The sequence below is a fragment of the Ixodes scapularis genome, unplaced genomic scaffold (genome assembly GCF_016920785.2).
Source record: "Ixodes scapularis isolate PalLabHiFi unplaced genomic scaffold, ASM1692078v2 PGA_scaffold7__128_contigs__length_106722199, whole genome shotgun sequence".
Taxonomy (NCBI): domain Eukaryota; kingdom Metazoa; phylum Arthropoda; class Arachnida; order Ixodida; family Ixodidae; genus Ixodes; species Ixodes scapularis.
In genome coordinates this window covers 85,713,450-85,736,804 of record NW_024609882.1, presented here as the reverse complement: position 1 = coordinate 85,736,804, position 23,355 = coordinate 85,713,450, and the positions used below count along the sequence as shown (strand labels likewise).

Here is a 23,355-nt window from a genome sequence, read left to right as displayed (position 1 = left end):
TCCCTACATTCTGAATTGTATACCAGCTTATTAGTACCTCTTCAAATATTAGAGAAAAGAAAATGATAGCAGCCGCAAAAACTCTGACAGCCCGGCTCACAGTCATGTGGGAGACTGACAGGTGCTCGTCAGTCGCCACCATGCCTTGAAAGCTACCGGTTACGAAGAACCGGAGCGCGCAGAGAACTTGTCGTTCCACGGTCATGGTAGACGCGATTGTCCGCCGCCTTGAATTGTGGGCGCCGAACGAAGCTCGTCGCAGAGTCAACGCACAACGGCTTTCGATAGCCGATACTGTTGCCAAAAGCCGTCGTCGGGGAGTTGAAAGGCGTCCCCGGTGGTCTCAGTAGCGACGCCACGGTGGCGGAAGATAAACTCGGCCGAAGCTTACGGCACCGCCATGTTGACCAAGTTTAACTTCGCCTTGATCCGAAGCGAAGATCTCGAGCTCAAACCACGGCTCTCGCAAAGTTCGGAAACGTCACTTTGACGTCAGCGACAACTTCGACAAACGAGGTTCCTTTTTTACACAAACTTCAGACGGATTTCGAGCGTCAGCACGTCGCCTAGGGACAACCTCCGAAGCATTAATTTTAGCTTGGCGTGGGGATGTAGGGAGAAATGGGCGCTACGTCATCGGCGAAGCCGTTCATTCACCGGGCTCCTCGCGCCCCTCACGCGCCCCACGCGCGCCTCCATGAACTTTGCTAGAGCCACTAAAGGAGCTACGCTTAGAATATCGGCTCTCCGTTCCCCGACATTGTTGTGGGCGCCGCCATTTTGGCTCATATGCAGAGCAGACGCAACTGCAGATCGTCATGATTCAAAAGTGCGACTTCCTCGGCATTCGGTTCGGTGTTAGAAAGGTTATGTAACATTGCTTTGCTCTGCCGCGAACTGTTTGAACATTTATGGAGGGCGGAAAAACGCTTCCTGTGATTTCAGATAAAGCTTGAGATAACTGGCAACCATGATTTTAAGACACAATATAGCCAAGTGACGTTACTCTGAAGCGTAGCTTATTTAGTGGCACTAAACTTTGCTACATACTGCCTCTCTCAAAGAAATGAGCGTTCGAATGATTGACACCTCGCTCGGCGCGACGTCAGCGTCGCGAGAGTCCAATTAGCGCGTTCCGCAAACTTCGGGCACAAAGTTGTGCTTGACGAGTTTAGCGACCCTGGGCTCAGTCACCACCACTGCCCATTTCGATCTCAATGAGCATCGTACCGGCGTGGGGTCGTGTATCACTACTGCGTGGTGCACGTTAAAGGCCCAAGACCAGCGGTGGTACTGCATTGGTTAAATTTCTCATCTACAGCTGGGAGACAAGTCGCCTTTTGAGGCAGACTAAGCTCTTAGCTAATTAAACCAAATAGCACTTATCTTTTTTACTTAGTGTTTGAACAGCGCAAAGATTGATAAGCACTTATCAATTTTTTCTTAAAGCGCAGCTCTTAGGCGTTTCTTTCCGGCTTGAGCGGCGTCGCCGTCACATTCGGCGTCGGCGTCACCGTCGGCGTAACCGCGCGGTGCATTATGGGAAACGATGCAACGCGCGAGACTATCGGTGCGTCACTTGTCAGGCTCGTTACGTCACTCGTGGCGTCACCACGGTGCATTATTGAACGTCTCCCATAATGCACCGCGCGGTGCATTATGGGAAACGTCCCATAACGCACCGCGGTGAAGCTCGCGTTGTATTATGGGACATTTCCCGCAATACAACGCGCGTGAGGAAGGAGGAGGAGGAGGCCGAGGCGGGTGGAGGAGGGGAGGGGGAGGAGGATGGAGGGGGAAGAGCGGAGGATGAGGAGGAAGAAGGAGGAGAAGGGCGGAGGAGGAGGGGAGGTCTGAGGAGGACAAGAAAGGAGAGGAGGCGAGGAGAACGGGAAGAGAGGATGAGGAGGGAGGAGGAGAGGGTACAGACGAAAAGGAGGGGTATACCGTCCCCTCCGTAACCACCCCTCCTCCTTCTCGAGAGTTGTGCTCTAATACGGTATTACAGGGAGTTCTAAACGCATTTCATCTTCAGAGCACCGCTCTTAGGTGCCCGTTTCCGACTTGAGCGGCGTGCCGTCGCCGTCGGCGTCGGTGTAACCGTCCGGTGCATTATGGGAAATGTTCCATAATGCACCGCGCGCGGAGGAGCAGCAGGAAGAAGGACGAGGGGGAGGGGAGGAGGAGGGGGAGGGAGGAGGATGAAGAAGAGCAGAAAAGACGGTGGAGGAGGAGGGATGAGGAGGAGGAGAGGAGGGGTGGAGCTTGCAGGGTGAGGGGAGGAGGATGTGAAGAAGGAGGAGGAGGGGAGAAAGAGAGGGGAGGGGGAGGGCGAGGAGGAGGAAGGGGAGGGAAAGGGGAGGAGTAGCGGAAAGGATGAGGAGTGGGGAAGGAGGGAAGAGGAATATACCCTCCCCTCAGTACCCTTCCCTCCTCCTCCTCAGGAGCTGCGCTCTAATTCCGCGTTTCAGGATATTGTAAACGTCTTTAATTTTTTTTACACTTGTGGCAAGCGACATGCGGAGTGTGCAGTAGCGCGGCAGTGGCCGATACAAACCGTGGGCACGGGGCGCGAGCTCGAGCGTCTTGTGCGTGGCTCACGAGGGGCTCGGCGGGGAGACTCGAAGGGGCCGGAACGAAGTAAAGGTGTGTTTTTGCTATGTCCTGACTTGCGTGTCTTTCTTGCGGGCGAGCAGTGGCACCGGACCCTACATCATTTGGCGCTTGACGCGGGGCCTACTGCTGTCCCGTGGCATGGACCGCAGGCCTTTTAGCCCGTTTCAGGCCTTTTTAGCCGGGTTTTTCCCGTTTTGACTTTGCCCTGCCCGTTAGGCCTACGTGGCCGTTCGACTAGTCGTCGGCCACCGGATGCCACCTTTGCCATCGCGGCTTGGCCCTCGTCTCTACTGTGCATAGTGTATATTAGGTAATCTCTTTCTGTTCCTTTGTGTTCTTTCTTGTTCGTTTTTTGTGTTTTTTCCTTTTCGCGGCCACTTTCGTGATGAGCCGCCGCAGAGCCGCCGCTGACCAAGCCGAGAGCGGAGACGAGCCGGACGCGGAAGGCTTTATGGCTCGGGTGGCCAACCTATGTGACACGGTCACACAACGTCTGCTGCTGACTGACCCGGGACTTCAAGGTCATGGCCCGCGTCCCCAGGTGCCGGTCCCAACCTACACCGGCTACGACGACCGGAAGTCCGTGGCCGACTTCCTCGCAGAGCTGGCGGCCTACAAGCTTGCTGCGGGCGCCTCGGATGAACACGTCCTCTCGCGCGTTTTGCCCGTTGCGTTGCAGGCGAGTGCAGCCCGCTGGTGGCGCATCGTGGCCCTGTTCCTGTCCTGGGAAGACTTTCGGCGGAGGTTCCAGGACGAATTTCTTCCACCTGGGTACCAGTCTCGAGTCCAGCGAGAACTGGAGCACCGAACCCAGCACCCGTACGAGACCCTAGTCGAATACGTCCGGGTGATGCAGGAGCCCTTCGATAGGGCCTGCCCAACGACACTGGAGTCGGACAGGGTTGCTCGGGTCGTACAGCAGAGCCATCCCAGATTCCGACCCTACCTACATGGCCGCACCTACGAGACCCTTGACTCGAGCACCTGGCCCGGGACGCTCGCGGCATCCAAGAGACGCTTCTGGCAGAGCTCCAGTACCGGCCGCCACCGTCGCCCGAGGAAGCTCTCGAACCGTCCTGTGCCTGGTCAGCTCCCGGTCCCAGAGGAGGTCCGAGTCAGCGCCAACCCCAGGAGTATGGCGCGGTCCTCCCCCCCCCCCCCCCCCCCCCGCGCGCTGGACCCCTACGCCTTTGGACAGCGGGAGCGCGGGAGAGCACCACCCGGTGGCTTGGACCCCTGGCATAGTGCCTGGCCGGCTGGATCGAGACTACGGCAGGGTGAAAGCCGTTTAAGGTCCTTCCCCCGTGATTCGCTCCGGGGCGCTGATCGCTGGCCCAACAAGGGAAGCAACAGGCCACAACGACAGGCTCTAAGCAGCCAGACACGCGACACTGACCGCCGCATTTCGGTGAGCTGCTTTGGCTGCGGCCAACAAGGTCACTTCCGCCGACGCTGCCCGGATTTAGTGGGCGATCGCCCTGCGGTCTCGGAAAACCAGCACGGCCGACGGCGTTGACCCCTGAGCGCCCACCGGCCGCGGTGACCATGGACAACCTGGCAGCACTAACATCGGTATGTCGAATCCAGCCTGACCCTGAGCTAATTGAGCCTCGTATGACAGTTACAGTGCTCGGAATAGCTGTGGCAGCGGTGATTGATACCGGTGCGAGTCTGTCACTTATTGGGGACTACCTGATTGAACGCTGCAAAGAGCAGAAATCTAACCTGCGTGAGACTAACGTGCGCTTACAGCTAGCGTCAGGACCAGAAATGCTCGCGAGTCATGCCGTGAGGTTACAGATCGGGTTCAACGAGAAAAAACGCCGTCAGCGTTTCGTTTGCTTACCTGGTCTCACGGTACCGATTATTTTGGGACGAGATTTCATTTTCGGGGAGAACCTGGTTCTGGGCTTTCCGAACAAAGGCTACCGGTTAGGTAGTGACTCGAAACTGATCCCATTTACCAGACGAGAGGATTGTATCGTCAGTGTCGATAACGTTGGCGTTAGAACGCCTGCTTTGCGACTCCCATGTGCGGTAAGCGATCCTTTGCAGACGTGTCCTGCTACGGACCAGCAAAAGCGGCGTCTCCAAGGACTCCTGGAGGAGTTTTCGCCGATGTTCACGGAGAACCCCGGCAGAACCGGTGTCCTGAAGCATTCAATTGACACCGGGAATACACGGCCTCTACGCTGCAACCCTCGACCAATCAGCGTACACAAGCGAGCCCTGCTGGACAAGGCGCTCCAAGACATGATCGACACGGGGCTTGCCCTCAAGAAGGATGGAACGGCTCGGCTTTGCGTCGACTATCGACGCCTGAATGCGGTAACCGTTCGTGACGCGTACCCGTACCCGTCGATTGTGTCGATCATGTACAACTTGGGAAACGCGAGCTTTTTCACGACTCTTCACTGCAGTCGCGGTTTCCTCCAGATAGAGGTCGAACCCGCTGACATCGAGAAAACCGCATTCACGTGCTAAAGAGGATTGTACGAGTTTGTGCGCCTGCCTTTCGGCTTGAGCAACTCTCCTGCCACATTCCAGCGTCTTATGGACATTGTGCTTGGAGACGCACGACACAACTACGCCATGGCGTATATGGATGACGTAGTAGTCTTCTCACGCTCGTTCGAAGAACATCTTGTGCACCTTCGGACTATACTCGAACGCATGCAGAATGCTGGTTTGACAGTTCACCTGGAAAAATGCAACTGGCAACATCCAAGATTAACCTGCTTGGTTTTGTAATCGACGATGGATCGCTTCGCCCTAACGAGGATAAGCTGAGGGCCATAACTGAGTTTCCTCCCCCCCATAATGCAAAGAGTTTGCAGCGATTTCTGGGAATGGTTGAATTTTATCGCCAGTTTATCCCCCACTGTGCAGAGATAACGCGGCCTCTGAACGAACTGCTGCGCATAGGCGTCAAGTGGCATTGGGCGGAGGCACACCAAAATGCCTTCCTTCAACTGTCCAGAGCTATTGCTGAGACAGCATCTTTGAAGCTCCCACACCTCAACCGTCCGTTTGTGCTGCAAACCGACGCGAGCGGCTAAGGTTAAGGTGCTGTGCCGCTTCAAGACATTGATGGTGTCTTACGACCCGTAGCGTTTGCGAGCCATACGTTGACACCAGCTCAGCGGAATTACAACGTTTACGAGCTTGAGTGCCTAGCCATCATATTCGCCCTGCAGAAATTCAATATCTATCTTGATGGCGCGCGCTTTGTGATCCAGTCGGATAATGCAGCCTTGTCCTGGCTTCAGCGTTTGGAAAACCCGGCAGGTCGATTAGCACGCTGGGCACTGCCGCTTCAAAATTATGACTACACCATTGTGCACAAGCCAGGCTCACAAAACAAAGTTGCAGACGCTTTGTCGCGCGCTCCGCTCGGCGAAGAGCACGTGCCCGAGTATGCCAATGTTTTGGCTGCGATAGATGCTGGCTCGCACTGGGGTACTTTGATTAGCAGATATGAGCTTCGGGCTGCACAGCAGAACGATGGACTTTGTCGCAGGGTCTCTGAGTGGTTGTCTTGACGTGACCGACGTGGCAACAGAGACGCTGACATGGGTTTCGACTCGTACTTACCGACCGAAGACGGTCTGCTGCTCCCGTACATACCTCAGATCGACGACGAGGAGGGTGGCTCCACAGATACTCCATTTCGAGCCGTGATACCTCGCCAACTTCGCACGTCATTCATTAGATACTACCATGACTCTGCTTTGGCTGGTCACAGTAGTGGCTGCAAGACTTTTGAAAAGTTAAGCCGTACTGCAACTTGGCCAGGAATTCGTCAGGACGTGCTGAGGTACGCTCGTTCATGCCCGGTTTGTCAGAAAGCCAAACCGCGCGGTGGTAAGCCCCCTGGTCTAATGCAGCCAGTCGTAAGTCGATCTCCATGGGAATACGTCGCTGTCGACGTCATGGGCCCTTTCCCACGCGGTCCGCGTGGCAACCAGTACCTGTTGGTTGTCACGGATCATTTTAGCAAGTGGGTGGAGCTATTTGCATTGCGATCGCTGACGTCCAAGAAAATCTGGTCGTGTCTGATGGAAACGTTCACACGCTTCGGATTTCCGGCAAAATTGATTAGCGACAACGCTACTTACTTTGCCAGCAAAGTGTTCCGAGACTCGTGTGCCGCATTGGGCATGCAACACTAGCGCACGTCTCCCTATCACCCACAGGCAAACATCACAGAGCGAGTGAACCGAAACCGGAAATCGATGTTAATAGCTCACACCGAACGTCACCTTGACTGGGACGGAAAGCTCCCAGAGCTCGCGTTCGCAACGCGCACAACTGTTAACCGGTCTACTGGCTTTACACCAGCTTGCCTTAATTTCGGAAAAGAGCTGACTTTCCCGCTGGAAAACACTTGCACGACCAACAACCGCGGCGCTGCTCGCTCATACTGCCAGTTTCCAGGAAATCTACGACGGAGACTCAGGGACATCGTTCGTGATGCCCGGGAGAGCTTGGACGTCGCCCGACTGCAACAGGCTGAGCAGTACAACCGAGGTCACCGGGACGTGCAATTCCACGTTGGAGACTTGGTGCTGCGCCGGACACACCCACTTAGTAACGCAGCCAGAGGTTTCACGGCATCCCTGGCTGATGGGTGGGACGGTCCATATAGAGTACCTGAGAAAGCTTCACGCCTCACGTATAACGCTCGTCGACTGTGAGTCTGGGCGACTCACGGGACCTGTTCATGTCACCGACCTCAAGCACTATTATGATTCGGCTGATGAACTTCTCTCGCAGGTGGGAAGTGTTGCTGATCTGGCTGGTACTTAGTTTACCGCCTACACTCTCGAAGACTTCAACGTCGGTGACGAAGACGAAGATTATAGAAAGAAGATTACAATGGGTTTAGCCGAGAACCAGCATTTTACCGCCTATTTTGATTGATTGCGCGCGACTTTGAGCGGTATACACTTGACTGTTGTCGCGAGCTTAGCTCACCTGTTCTTGCGTTTACGTAGAAGACGTTTGCTTTTTTTGTAATGGACATTACTGACGTCCTGTTTTTTTATTACTGATTTCCAAGCATGCCGCGAGTCAATCAGGCTGCGAGATGGTCCCCATCACCACCCCGGCACTGGCGACCCAGACGCTACTACCAGCCCAGGGGACGAGACAACCCGAACAACCACCACCGCCGGGGATCCAGACGATCGCACCAGCGGTCTACCGCCACCTGGGGCACCCTCGACAACCACAGACACCCTGGTCGTCCAGCCTCGCTTGGCACGACCAGCCGCGCCCTTTGACGGTTGACATGGACGCCCAAGTGCCTGAACCTTTCAGAGGCTTCACGCTGAACACCCACCTCCCGGCAAACCCACCACAAAGTTACACGGAAGACGAGCGCCGACTCCTGTGCCCGCTCTGCGAGGTGCCAGAAATCCACCGCCGTACCCACAGAGCTGGAGCACTTCATCGCTCGCGGGAGTCAGCAGCCGCCGCAAGGGCAGCCATCTTACACCTCGAAAGGATGAGGGACGACGATCTAGCACGCGCCATCGCCGTTATCAGGAGGCTCCGTCCTGCTCTCCTCCGCCCCCCATCCCACGCAGACCCGTCACCACCAGATGCTGCGGAGATCGCGATAAACATTGATGACGACGAGCAACTCTGAGAAGAGTTCCTAACGCCGCGGGCTGGGGGGGGGGGGGGGGGAGGGGGGGGGGGAGGGGGGTAAGTGTGTGGCAAGCGACATGCGGAGTGTGCAGTAGCGCGGCAGTGGCCGATACAAACCGTGGGCACGGGGCGCGAGCTCGAGCGTCTTGTGCGTGGCTCACGAGGGGCTCGGCGGGGAGACTCGAAGGGGCCGGAACGAAGTAAAGGTGTGTTTTTGCTATGTCCTGACTTGCGTGTCTTTCTTGCGGGCGAGCAGTGGCACCGGACCCTACACACTGTACTTTTACTTTTCTAATGATAAAGTTTACGATGATGATCCGCTAGTGTACGTCGGTTTTGAAATTATCAACTTATAATTGAACTTATTTTAGAAATCGCCGATTCAAGAAGGCTGTTGCTGGTGTTGTAATTGTTGGAAAGGGTTCAAGGGGCATCAAGCACGCACTTTAACGGAATCAAATAACACATCGTAAGAACACTCCCCATTTTTAAAAGTTGGTAGCCTTTTGCACAGTCGTACTTTGACTCCTATTTCTCTCGTCAGACACCAATTGTCCTACTATCTTGACAGCCATGTAGAGGGAGATCTTTTATGTAAACTCCTATAACAGAAACTCCGCATTGCGTCTCCACCAGCTTGCACTAAATTATGGGATCCTAGGGTTCCCTTTAACATAATAAATTTATGACTGGCAACTGTGTTCCTGAAATTTTAATTCCTGGGAGCGCAGCTTCCGTTGTCTTTAACCGTGAAAAACGGCACCTTGTCCTATTGGCTGAGTGTAACGACACTAATACCCCTGTTACACGGGCACACTTAACCGCGGTTAACTCAGCTTAACTGCTGTTGCGCGGCACCACAGATACCGCACTATACTCTCTGACAGCTATTTCAGAAGAAGTGAAGAGCGCGCGCGCACTGCTTCGATAGATGCTCAAGATGCTCAAGCGCACGTTCGCCCATAGCTTTGACTGCATAGCCGCAGAATGTTGTCCGCAAGTATTGTGCGCTAACTGTGGCTTAGCGTAACTGCAGTTAAGTCTGCCCGTGTAACAAGGGTATTAGAGTCCCATTGCTGCAACGCGTCATAGTTCCAAGGAACGATATATGCCACAAAGAAACCCTCTGCTGGCGCTGCGCCCCGGGTGCCGATAAAAGGGAGAGGGTGACGCGCGTGGGGCCGCCGTTCTATACCCCCCCCCCCCTTTTTTTCGGGTTACGTCAAAGGATTTGTCATAGGGTTGGGAGGGGAAAGGAGAGCAGGAAATTCCCTCTCCCTCTCCCTGCGCATTACTGTATAACTTGTTCTACGATCTGCTTTCAGCCATGTCGCGCCGCCGCGCTGGCCTCTACGGAGGACAGCGTGGCGAGCTGCATGTAGGAATGCGCTGCGTGTAGAAATAGTTTCGCATTCCTACACGTAGCCAGTCTTAATTGTCCTGCTGTAATTTTTAAATCAGCTAGATTTGGAAATGGCAAGGTCGACTGCTTTGGGTTCGTATGTAAATGCTATACCAGAGGCCATCGAACTGGCTGCAACCTGAGCAAATGTGAGGGGACATTCGAGGCCAGATATCGCACAGTATTTATTTTAATTACCATTGGTCTTTGGCCATTAGAACCATCTGACCATCAACGACGTGCGAGTACTGACGATTAAATTCGTAGGGCGGAAAAGGCGAATCGCACACAGCCTTCTTGTGCGACAGGATTCAAGAAATAATAAATATGAAAAACGAAGACAACACAAGCATAAAGAAAATGTGGCTGCGTTGCCTTTGTCTTACATGTTTATTTGTCCTTCAATTTGACCCGCATCAACACGCTCCGTGTCCATAAAGTTGCTTTATGTGAGAGTGAACTGTTTTCTGAGAAATCCCGTTTTGCCATACATTAAAAAAAAAAAATCATCAATGAAAATGGTAGGGAAGTGGGGCTTCTCGTTACTTTTCGACGCTTCTAAGGCGTATCCGCTGCAACAGCCGGGAGAACAGCAGATCGACCAGCTTGCTCATTGATTGGAGAACGCCTTAAAGGCCGCTGATAGGCAAAAAAAAAATAATTTATCGTGCCAGGCATTAAACTGGTGGATCAGGACATCACCGAAAAATTGTTTCACTTCTGGGTTGCGGATTTTTTTTTGTTTTTTTTTAATAAAAAAATGGAAATACGAAGCTTAATTCCAAGTGCCTGCCAGTAACCTGTGACGTAAGAATGTACTGCAAGATCTCGGGGCGGTCAGAAGCGAGGCATCGGCGGAAGTCACGTGAGCTGCATCGCTCCCCGTGCTTACCACGACCGCGTGTATTATTGTTTTTTTTTTTCATATTTTTTTTGTTATTCTCCGCATGTCCGCGAGCAATCCAAGGAGACAAGTTTTTTTTTTATCTGCTTTCCATCGCCTAATGTTACTGTAAAGGTAAAAGAAAAGGAGTTTGCGAACCTAGTAAACAAGTTCTACTCATGTTCTAGTAGACAAAACAAGTACTTTATTCTCGACGTTCACTTGTACTTTGTACACTCACCAGTTCGTATTCTCTAGACGACAGGCATCTTCAGCCTGGTGAGTATTCGATGATTCGACGACCTCAGTGTCTGAACGAACCTTCAGCTATGCGATCGGGCGTGTCGTATGATAGCAATTATAATTTCTACGAGCTTTCTAAAATATTTTGTTTTCAAAACTCGATAACTTGTTTTTTGCCCAGGGTGGCTTTGTACCATCGGACTGATGGCATGCACTCCTACACTGGCTTCTACTCGCAACGCTTTCATCAGTGACCTCCATTACGTCCATCCATTGACCCTCGAGAATACACAGAAAGAATAAAGCACATGAAGGACGACTGAGTCTTTATCCTCAACTTTCACGGCACGCAAACCAACCAATGGTGCAGCGATAAAAGGCTAGTGGAACTGAAACTTCGTTTTCTACGATCTCTCCTGGAGAAATCCAGAATAACGAAACAAAACAAAAAGTCTTAGGCACGGTCAACGTTACTGGAGCAAAGCTCAGTTTCACAGCCCCGCCTGCGACGTGGGCTCAGTGACGGTCACGAGAACTAGCAGCACTGCAGTCGAGTCTTGGTTGCGGATTGTCTAGCCCTCCAAGTGTGAATAGCAATACTTGAGCTTGAGCGAGTTGTATGGTATATTCAAATGGTCGTTTTTCGGCCTCTTGGAGCGCTCTGAAAAGCCGGTGTGCATTCGGCTGGTCGATGCCAGGCGCTTCAAGTATATTCGCCTGGTTCTTTCGGAGCGCTCTCGAAGCTCCGACTCTCGCCGGCCTCCGAATCGGAGCGGTTTGAGACGCTCTGACTTGGAAGTGGGAGCGCGCGAGAGATCTGGCTGCCGACCGGTCACGTGACTCCAGCCACTCTGCCATTTTGCTTTTGTGTCGGAAGCGGACGGCGAGAACGCAGCTACTCCGCAAAAAGAGGGCTGCGAAAAACAGCCGTCAGTCTCGACGCCGTCACCGTTGTGTTGTGCTCCCCGAATTGAGGTGAAATGTCGTTGAAACGAAGACGTTTAATGTTAGTGGTGGCACCGCCAGTGCTGCTAACGAAGCTAGCAGACAGCGACAACACCAGCAGCTCGGACTATGACGACGAGGACCGTGTTTGCGAAGCGAAGTTTGCCGAGTTGTTTGACGCACCTTGTACCTAACGTTGTCTTGTACAAACGTTGCCTTGTACGGTGCCCAAGGTCAAGGCCTATGTTTTTATAGTGCAAACCTACTCGGACAAAGCGGTAAGTACAAAAGTACGAGAGTTTTCAAGCTGTAATGTTGTCTTTTTTTTATAGTTTCGCAGGAACTTCCGCTTGGCACGGCTGACTTGCGATGACCTTCTCAGCGTCCGCGTTGACGGTTGCCATTTTTCAAGGATTTACGGATGGATAGATCACTGAATACTGCTCAACCCTTAGAATCCAAAGAGCAAAACTTCCGCTAGAGGGCGGCTCGCGACGTCCTGTAGTGGCGCACGCCACCCTCTATCCGCTCGGCTTGCCGCTCTGAAAAGTTGAAGAGCGTTCGGCTGGGCGCGCCGATTCTCTCGCTCCGATGCGGAGGCGCTCCGGGATCTGGTAGCTACGACTCGGATGATTGGGGTGCTCGAAAGTGACCAGCCGAATATACCATTTGTAGATTCATACTAACACTTCACAGCGCAAGAAAACAGACGCACGAAAAAAATAAATTTCAAACACCCAAAGAAAGAACACTCACAATGCGCTGACTCTGGTCTCTGTAAGTGAGTGAGAAAATGTTTTATTTTCAGGTGGGGTACCTGTTGCCCTCGAAACTTGTCATTGGATACAGGGGGAGGGGAAGGAGGGATTGGGGCTAAATGTAGATATCAAGTCCGGCGGACTTGATTAGCTCTATCAGCGAGTCTAAAATTGCTTTTCTGTGCTCGGGGGTGCCGTCTGGAAGAACCCATTCCTTTAGGCAGCATGGTCTTTCTTGTGGCGGTAGAGCATTCAAAGCTAGTTTCCGCTTGATGCCACTTGTGGGACAATCCCAGATGATGTGGTTGATGTCTGCCAATATTTGACAGTGATCGCACATGTCAGTTTCGGCATCTTCCCTGATGTTGCTATTGCGAAATTTATACTTCAAGGCCGGAGTCATGGCGGTTCCTGTACGCAACCTTCGTAGGCATACACACTCCCACTGACTGTAAGATGTCGATGAAAGGGGGTGTTCGCCTGGCTTGCGTAGATAGGCGAGTCTTTGGCTTCTTTCTAGTCGTTCTTGGGCTTTGATTTCCGTTGGGTCGACGTCGTCTTCGATGTCTTCATCTACGACGGTGTGCACTGAGCCTTGGCCGGGTGGGACTGCCTGTAGCTGCTCCCGTGCGGCTGCATGTGCCTCGTCGTTTCCGTGGATACTGTGATGTGCGGGGATCCATCGTATCTGGATGGTACGGCCTTCAGCTCGAAGCTGTCGGGCCGTTGCCTTAACGCTTTTGACCGTTTTGCTGCGGCTATCATGTTTTTTTGTTGTTGTTGTTTTTTTTTTTCAATTCTCGTACGGCTTCTTTGGAGTCCGTCAAGACATAAATGTAGCTTTTATGTTTTTTTTGTTCTTCACTCTCGACCGCCGTCTTGATGGCTTGGAATTCAACCTCCTTGACGCTGGTGATATTGCCCAAGGAGGAGGCGACTCTTCTCTGGTCGTTTGCGCAATAACGGGTCATAGCTGTGCATTTGTCCTCTGGCTGCATCCGTGTAAGTAGCGGCGTCAGTGTCATCTTCAAGAAGTAGTTGTACCTCGTCTTCGTGTTTCCTGGTACCGCTATTTATTCTTTTAACTTGTGTTTTTTTCTTGATTTTGCGGGGTCGGTCTTGTATCAATAACTATATATCTCGTCTTCCCATTGCGAAGGAGGCTTCGTAAAAACGTGATGGACCTCGTTGTTGTAACCAAAAGCTCTCAGGATCTTTCTTCCGGGTACAGTTTTTTCAAGCCTCAAGTTTTGACTGGTCTTGTTTCCTTGTGCTATTTCTTCGATGGTGTTGAGTCCTCCGATCTCGTAGAACGCGTCCACCTTGGTGCATGTAACAAGCCCAGTGATTGTTCCCAAGGCTTCCCTGTTGTGGTGGTTCTCTGTGGTGTATTATACTTCATCTTTTTCGTCTTTATTTTTGTTGCTATTATACACATAAAAGTAAAACAAAAGGAAGAAAAAAAAAAGAAAGAAAAGGAAGCTCTCAACGCAGTGGTAGCAGACAACGCGCGAGACGGGGAAGCAAGATCCGACTGCAGCGCCGCTAGTTCTCGTGACCACCACCTGGGCCACTCGCCTCTGCAGGCTAGAATTGACTCCGTAAGTGTGACGTAATAGGTGCAAACAAACCGTTGCTAGGGTCGTTGTTATGGACAAATACATGTGGCTATACTCGTTTTCACCTTAAGAACCGAAGTAAAACAAGTCCGGCTGGTGGCGGAGTGTTCTGGGTTTCCACCAATGAAATGCCGCGATATCGCGTAGACTTCACCATTCTCCGTCGGGGGGTGGTGGGATCTACAATTAGAAACCGAAACCAAAACGAATTTAGCACTGCAGCATCCTCTAGTGGCAAAAAGCTAGAACATACCTCGTTAAATAGCGTTTCTTTCAGATTAACATGCTTATGCTCTGCACAATTTTGCATCGCTTCTTTAAACTGTCTTCAATAAACATATCTTTGTATATCTAACATTGTTTATACCGACGGCTTTCTAAAAATACCATGAGAAAAAAAAATCAATGTGTGCCAGTTTTCGCGTATTTCCAGTTTTTAACGGCAACCATGGAGCGCTAGAGCAAAAAGATCAGCTGATATCATCGACATCGCCGCAAACTTGATGAACTGGGATTGATCAGACCTGCTACCAGCCACAAACCTATGTTTGCATAGTTTATTCTGTCTAACATACCTTTGTTTACGTTATTGCGTTGACGTTCATGTGTATATATTGAATGGGCAGTCGGTTTTCTTGTGTGTCGTGGTGATTTTCAATTTTTATTCTTTAATTCTGTTTCTTAAGTTCCGTGGTGTGGGGATGATGGTACAAATCCTTATTATAAGCAGAAACAGCGTGGTTGATGTGAAATACGTTCTTCCAGGTTCCCATCAAAGCTTCTGCTTGTTGCCCGAGTGGCCTTGTGTGAGGATGGCGATAAGAATCCCGATTATATTCTGAAACAGCATGGTGAAAGAGAGATATGTTTATTGCCAGAGCGACCGCAAGGCATGTAGACGGCAGTTTGTGAGTTTGCTTTCCCACAAACCGCCTGGGGAACTGATCACTGCAGTAACGGAGCTATCTCATTCTCAATGAAAGACTGGGCTGAACATGATGTTTAGACCTCAAAATGTGGTGTAAGCGACACTGAATTCGCATGAGGTGAGCAAGTGAATTGTTACGCTCAGGGTCACATCCCAGAACAATGGTGCCATTTCGGCATGCCGCCCAACACTACGTCTTCTTTCTTGAATGAAAACGACCCTTCAAGTGCTATTTTGTACCTATATGTTTAGCAAGCAAAAAGGCAAAATGGCGCCTGACACCTCTGCTGTAGATGGGCAAATTAGCGAGCGCAATACAACTGCAAATTTTTTTTTTTTTTATGGTGAATCTTTGTAATGGTTATCCACGGTGCAGTGGGATACATACAACTGATTTCAAAGACCTCGAGAAGCCATGAACAATGCTATTACGTAATGAAAGGTAGAATCACGATAACAACATGACACTGGAGGCTAGGCGTGTATGAAGTCGGGAATCCAATTTCGCAGTATCTAAATGGTCCTAAAAAGAACCGCTCTCTGTTCTGGGGTATGACAAACAAAGTCCAAAGTTCTAGCCACTTTCAGAAGAGAACATATCCTAGGGGGATATTAGTTCACGGTCAATTCGATTTTAAAGGCTGAACACCGAAGATCTCTTCATTCTCATCCTCGTCGTCAGCTTCGTCGTCGTCTCCACTCTCCTCCTCCGTGTCGCTTGCATCGAGGGGCATGATGACTGGCTCGAGGTTCGACTCTGGGACATCACATTCTCGAAACTTCGCCTCCATTTTTTTCGCATGCTCTACACAGTCATGCCAATGGACAGCTGTTACGTTGTCTACTGCTTCCCTCAAGAGCCGCTCGGCGTCATTGGGCTTGAATGTGATGTTCTTGGAGGCGACCTCCTGCTTGACTCGTGCCCATATCAACTCTATGGGATTTAGTTCGCAATGGTACGGTGGGAGCCTCAACACTGTGTGTCCGGCGTCCGTAGCCAAGACGTCAACTTTGTGCTTTGTGTAGCGATCCTTCACCGTTGCCACGATGCTCAGAAGGTCTTTTTTCTTCATTGTGGCAGTCCAGTCTAGGTTCTTGGAAGAGAGCCACTGCTGGATCTCGCCCTTCTTTGTTGCAGTTTGTGGGAACTGTTTCAGCCTTTCTGCTGTGGTATGGTGCGTTGCCTATAACAATTACGCTGTTAGGCTCGATGTGGTCCAGTAGATAAAGAAACCATGCTTCAAGCCTGTTCGAGTCCATTTCATCGTGGTAGTCCCCCTTTTTCTTCCAAAGGAACACGTCCAGGCAGCCGGACACGAAGCCAGTGTCACTACCTGCGTGGGTGACAATCACTCTTTCACCTTTTCCAGAAGGAACCTTTAACCCGGTCGTCAGTCCAGACATGAAGGCTTGCCTTGCTGACTTTATGGTGCTGTGGGTCCACAGCTTGTCAACTGTAAGGCCGGCGTTCACCCAAGTCTCATCTTGCGGTTCTGGGCTGTGTGCTTTCCGATTGCCCTCAAATACCGCTGCCTCCACTCGACGATGTCCTCTCTCTCAATTAAGAAGGAGTTGCGATTCCGTTTCTGTTTCTCAAAACCCATGTCCTTCAGCAGGCGATACAGGGTAGACCAGGAACAGGACGGCAGCACGTAGTCTACTTGGAGACGAACGGCGATTTTCTTCAACGTTGGAATCTCCCCCCGACGGAACAAATTGTGCAGGCACCTTCTCACGGCCGTCAAAGTGCACGCGTCGTGATTTGAAATCCTCTTCCTTTTCTCAGAGAATTTCGGGCGCTTCTTTGAAGGAGATTTCACAGCTCCATTTGCACGTTTAAAGCCACGCTTGATCTCGTAGATCGAGCTAACACTGATCCCCGTTGCGGCGGCAGTCACGACTTCCACCTCATTTTTTTCTTGGTACTGACGCCGCATTCAAGAATAAACGTTCAAAACACACTGCTTTGTCTGGCTCGACAGGACATTTCCACTTGCGTGAAGTTTGTAGTACACCCGAGGGGAAACATCTTCAGGAAAGAGTGCTGACTTTACGGACCGATCAGCCAGAGTTGTTGGAGTCGCCATTTTGGAAGGCGAGCAACAGCGGATGGCCGGCTGGCTACGAACATCGATCCTCAGATCTTGTGAGGCGTTGAATTACGTGAATACACGCGTACTAATGAGGCGTTTTATTCATTTTACTGAGATTAACAAATTTATTTAAGCTTAAATAACGCTGGCTTCCCAGAGAGCAAACGTTTATCGGAACTACTTCGCAGAACGGAATAATATGTGCGACGGCATGCGGCCAATAAGCATGCAACGGGAGGGACACACCCACTTTTTTCTTAAGGTGAAAACGAGTATAGGTTTCGCTACGAAAACCCGACCGTTCAAAAATCGGGAGTAGGATTTAAACTTCTAAAAATCACAGATATAGAAAGCTTGACTGTCATATATTTTGCGACAGAAGTATGCTGGTAATCGCTTGTTTCTGAAATGTTTACGACTGCAACTTCCGGTCCTCAAGATGCCTGCAGCGGACGACGAATGCAAGAAGAATGCCGTCTGCCATACGCCCGCCGGCCAAGCCGGCGCCGGCGTCTAAATCGTGTGAATAAAAACGATATTCTGATATTGCATTTTTTTTTCAGGCACTTATAAGAATTCATAGTGGGGTGCGATGCAAAATATGGTTTATCGAAAGTCCGGGCGTCGATCGAGATGGTCGTCTGCTAAGAGATCGCAATGCACCCGTGAGAAAAGCCCTTCAGGCGATCGGTAGAGATCCCATATTTTGTTTGCGGACTCGCGCTATGGGAGGGTGCTTCGTATCTGATTGTAACCATCGCGGGGAGAAAGATTCTTGCAGTTTGTTCAGATTGCCGCGAAACCCCAAAACGCGAAAGAACTGGATAAAAAGCAAGGTGAGTTTATTACAGATTGTACTCTCATCGCGGGTTCGATGGAGATCTTCACCGAATGAGCACATTCACTAAATTTAATGTATAGAAAAAAAAATTGCGAAATTGCTATAGACATGCAATATTTTAATAACCTGACAACCTCAATAATAATAATAACAAACGGCTTATCTCGACGGCGTACGATTTGTTTCTCATGCTGGCCGGCACTACGCCGGTAATGCACTTCAGGTCGTCGAAACTGATCTGCATGACGTGGTTTGATTTTACGGAATTTTCGCCCCTCTGAACTAAGCTGGGTTCTTCACAGAAAAAAACGCACAATGCGGAGGCCTCTGCGGCCATGGCGATTCACTTGCTTGTGTTGTTCGTTTACCGACGCAATTCAATGAAGACGCCCGCTGCAACAGAGGCCAGCAAATCTATCGTGTCGTCTGCTGCCAAAGCAAAGTGGAGTGGAACACTTCAGAAATGGCTTTCATCGTTGCAATACGACGCTGAGATGACAAGAACATCTTCATAATTAGATATCAAGAAGTTAGGTTGCTTACGAAAAATTATTTACTTACTCATAAGGGAAAATCTAGCCTCGTGAGGAGTCTCCCGGCATTAGTCCATAGCAACGTCCCTAGCAACCCTTTGTTTGGCCCCAGACGCCAAGTTGTGACGTCATCAGCTGCGAAACTGAGCTTGCTCCAGTAACGTTGGGCAGGGTCGCGGAGAGCACGAGGAGTGAAACTCACGTGACTTCCGGCGAACCCACTTTTAGTGACGTAGGTCGATGCTTCCCTTGTCACCGCCCCGACACCTTGCGGTACATTGTTACGTCACAGGGCAGTGGCGATCACTTTCCATTTTTTTGGCGTGTCAGACGCCATTTAAGGCTTCAGGCCCCAGAAAGCAAGACTTACAGGCGCAAGACGAGCCACCGAGGACACGAGCGAAAACAAAAGGAACAACAGCAAGCACGAGACACCAACGAGAATTAACCTTAGGGCGACCTCAGCGCAACCTCTCGGGCGCTCTACGAATTGGCGCAACGCCGGGAAGCGAGTTCCGATACTTACATCATTTAGTAACGTTGCGCTGAACAGACGAAACGGTCGATCGCCATCATTCAAACCAGCAACTTCCTCGGCATTAAATTCCGTCTAAACAACCTGTGTAATATTGCTTTTTGCTCTGCCGCAAATTGTTTAACCAGTTGTAATGGACGCAAAAACGTTTCCTGTGACTTCAAATAAAGCTTCAGATATCTGACAACAACGCCTTTAAGCCACACAATGTGCAAAGCGGGTTTCATATGCAGCGATTTTGGCCCTAGAGCGGCGGGATTTCTACCGTCGCGGAGCACTGGCCAGCCGCAGCGGCTGAAGGGGTATCCACACGAAGGAGAAATCCGCCCCTTTCCTCCGCGGAGCGCGCATCACGTGAGACATACGTCACCCTTTTTTGATGCCTCGTGGCACCGTTCTCCTCCGTGGCGGAGGCGCGGAGGCTTCGTATTTTAGCATGAGAGCTCCGCAGGTGCACGTGGCGGAGCCGGGGACGGAGTTTCCCGGGTTGTTGACGTCTCAACATCCGTCCGTGGAGTTCTTCGTGTGGATACCCCTTGGTATCCACACGAAGGAGAACTCCACGGACGGCTCCGCCACGTGCACCTGCGTAGCTCTCATGCTAAAATACGAAGCCTCCGCGCCTCCGCCACGGAGGAGAACGGTGCCACGAGGCATCAAAAAGGAATGACGTATGTCTCACGTGATGCGCGCTCCGCGGAGGAAAGGGGCGGATTTCTCCTTCGTGTGGATACCCCTTGAGCGGCATGGTTCCACCAGGTTGGGACTTCGCCGCGGCAGAGCGCCAGCTTCCGCGCTGGCCACTCAAAGCGCAGTGAAAATAACGTGACAGGAGGAGAATCATTGCGGGAAAGCTGGCGCATAGGACGGCGACGTTCGTTCTTAAAGCAGACGACAAGCAGAGAAAGTACGCGAGTGATTCTATATATATATGTATGTAATTCTGGCGGCAATTGCTCTTTTTGACGAGCTTCTATGAAATAGACATGCCAATAAAGAAAAGGAGATAAAGAGAAAGACAATCAAAAGAAAAGGAACTAGAAAGTCAGAGAAATGGTTCGTAGTCACTCTGAAGTATCACGAGTAGACTTTCCACCATGCCTCCAGCCTCCTCTTTGAGCACATCACATGTTTGTTTTCCTCCGTGAAACCGAGGGCCTGCTCAATGCGGGCGCCGACGTCTGTCGCAGGTACGATTGCCGGACCCTGAAGGAGCAAGTGTTGGATAGTTTTTTCGACCTCACCACATGCACTGCACGCGGTTTCGGTCGGGCTTCTTTGCTTCACCTATCGCGTTGCAACTGTCCACTAGATTATGGAGGAGGGTGATTGCTGTCCCCTTCCTTGGAATTTGTTTTCTCAATAAATTACGCGGCTCTTTTGTTACTTTCCTCGCCTGAAGAAATTTGGGTTGTGTGGATATTTAGACAACGTGTAGTTGGTCAGCCATTTCAAAGTTACCGCGAGTCACTCGCTGTAGATGAACAATTTAGCCAGTGCAGTACCAAATGCATCGCCCGAGTCCCAACTCGGAAGCGGCTTGTTCGCGCGCTAGTTAGAAAAACAAATGTAGACGAAGAAGAACTGAGCGACATTGACGTGTTTTTTCCAACACAGATCGTCACACCAAGTAAGACAAAATGTATTCCGCCGTGTTCAGTGAGCTGCTTATCAGTGAAGTGAGAAGCGTCGGGTTCTGGGGGACGCGCAGCTCAAAGAATTTAGAAATAAAGCCAATAAAGATGTTGTTAGAAGCCGTTGTAACCAACTGTGCGCCTGTGCTTGCTGCAAGCAACATTGGCCGTGGCAACGGCAGAAAACGCTCACGTGGAATGAAATCTCGCAATCCGTGCCGCTGCGCCGATAGTGGCAGCGACTTCGGCCGTGCAATCACTGCATGTAAAACCCGCTCAATGGTACGTTTACACCTGAGAAGAAATCCGCTGCCGCGAGAGCGGATCCGCTCCCGGTGGCGACGGAGACGAGCGGGTTGCGTTTACATCTATTTCCTTCGAGCGGCGCCGGCGGCGCCGGCTGCAGCATATGTTCTCGTAACATCCCGTCAAATATGACTAGAAGGCGCGAGAGTTCCCACCTTGGCTGTCTCTCCCGGACGTGCCTGCTCCCAGAAGAACGCGTACTCATAGGCAGCGTCGCGCTGCGCAAGAATGTCACTTCCGGTCAGTGAAACGCCTCGTTCCGCGGCAGAAACAGGTCCCGGATCTATACGGCTTGCCGCCGCGTTTTCCGCCCAGCGTTGCACCCCAGCGGCAAAAGCTGGTCGGATCCGCTGGCGGATCTGCAAGTGTAAACGTACCTTAAGTGTCGTTAACCCTGAAGCGAAAGTCCTTCAGCAGCACTATATAGCGCGGCGGAGTACGTGGTTCTGGTTTTCCGCGTGCGCCGCAAGATCGGCACTACGGCCTGTTGCGGCAGGTTACGAATACTGATGCAATAATCGCCGAGCTTGGCGGACTCCAGCGAATTTCAAGTATCGTGACGACTAAAATCGCTATATATGCAATGCTTCAGAGTCGAACGCCTAACTGATTGGATTAGATAGGAGTTGAGTCTGCGGCCTCCCCTTTGCATCGGGTAATCAACAGTAATAGATACTGTAGCTAGCCTAGACAGTCGCGTTTCCCGCGACTTCCGCTTCCGCTAGGTGTTCCGTTGGTCGGTTGCACTCCCTCCGCCGATGTGTCTCTCTCCACCAGACTTCCAGCCGCCTTTTTGTCACGTCTACCGCCGATCGAACGTTCTGTTGTTCTTCCTCTCCGTGCCCTTCAGAGATTCGGAGCCCCAGTGCTGCTGGTAGCACCGTCGTATCAGGGACCGGTACAATGTGCCAGCACTGCAGCACCCATCAGGGACCTTATAGTCATGGTTGCCAGTTATCTGATTCTTTATCTAAAATCACAGAATACGCTTTTCCGTCCTCCCTCGCGAATGTTTAAGCAGTTGGCGACCAAGTAGAGCATTATCACATGAGAGACCTAACATCTGATCTAATGTTAAAGAAATCGATTTTTTTTTATTTTGACAGTTGGGGGTGTGGTTCGTTCAGCACTAAACAGCAAGATAGCGGCGCCCACAACAGTAATTGGGACAATAGTGCAGATACTTTAACAGTAGCTTACATAGTGGCTCTACTGACAACACGAGCGCCGCTCTTGCTGTCTAAACGCGCAGCCTCAGAAGCTCCCACTGACTAAACAAGATGATACAAGCACTAACTAACTCATGTACCAGTACTGCACATTGAACTCCAAAGCACAGAGTGGTTGTGGATCGTTCGAAATTTGAAAAGAAAATTTCCTTGAAGTAAAGGGCAAGCCGCTGTTTTTATAAACTAAGAAGCTTTTAAAAACAAGCCCGCATTTCCCCATACTTGGTGTGGGCATTGGAGCGAGCAGACACAAGGTTCGAGGGTGCTGAAACTTTCGCGCATGCACCACGCGGGCAGCGCTGACAGCTGACGTCACGCAACAGCAGCTATGTGACGTCAGAGCAGGGTCAGCCTCGATCATTTCCCGACGCGAGATTAGAAAACAACGAAAAGGCTTCCTCCTGCACCGTGTTTGCAGTCACGTTCGCACGCGCTGACCATTCCATTCATCTCCTACTCTATTCGAAGGTGGTCGCTCAGATTCGCTCAGTCTTTCGGACGGATTAATTGCAGTATTGTATGGTCTTTCACTCGACATCAACATTCCCTTGAAAGCGTAAGTGCGGGCAAGTACTTTGATTGAGAAATATTGCCTAAGCGGCACCACTCTGAAGGGTTTTATTTTTTTTTTTTATTTCAGATCGGCTGCACACGATTGACCATCCGTTAACCTTCCTCAAGTTCAACTCCAATAACTACGAGAATGGGTGAGCTACTGAGGAATTCGCTGCTACACCTAATGCGCGATTCACATGATGCTAGTCTTCTGACTTTGGTTTAGTGACGTACAGCACCGAAGCTTCTACCATTTTTTTTAATACGTTCGTACTGCTGCTTATTTATATGCTCTAACTTTGGACTGGTTTGTAGTAGAGCTATTCAAATTTCGCAACGTCGCAATGGGATCGCGCCATATTCCCACTGACTGTGGAAAGTTGGTCCCTTCCTTTTGGAATGGACGACAAAGGGCGGCGGGGTGAATATTTTGAAAGGCTTGGCTTTGGGGCCGTAGAAAAAGAGTCCGCACTAAATTGCCTGGTTAGAGAGAAGCGACGCCGTGACGTAGATTACAGCAACCGACGGTCGCCGCGACGTTCCTCTTCGCCGATTTTAGCGCCTCGCAATGGGGAATGGC

The 23,355-nt window shown here is 51.0% G+C and overlaps 1 protein-coding gene across 1 annotated transcript; it reads right to left on the bottom strand.

Moving 5' to 3' along the window:
• Positions 1-15,672: 15,672 nt before the first annotated feature.
• On the bottom strand, positions 15,673-16,122 carry LOC120846433. The gene has a single exon (XM_040218190.2). It carries the CDS (start codon positions 16,120-16,122, stop codon positions 15,673-15,675), a length of 450 nt encoding a protein of 149 aa, XP_040074124.2.
• Between the last annotated feature and the right edge of the window lie 7,233 nt (positions 16,123-23,355).

What these genes read in the sequence shown, in the direction of transcription:
- LOC120846433 (XM_040218190.2), bottom strand. Translation starts at nt 16,122, where the DNA reads ATGAAGAAAAAAGACCTTCTGAGCATCGTGGCAACGGTGAAGGATCGC.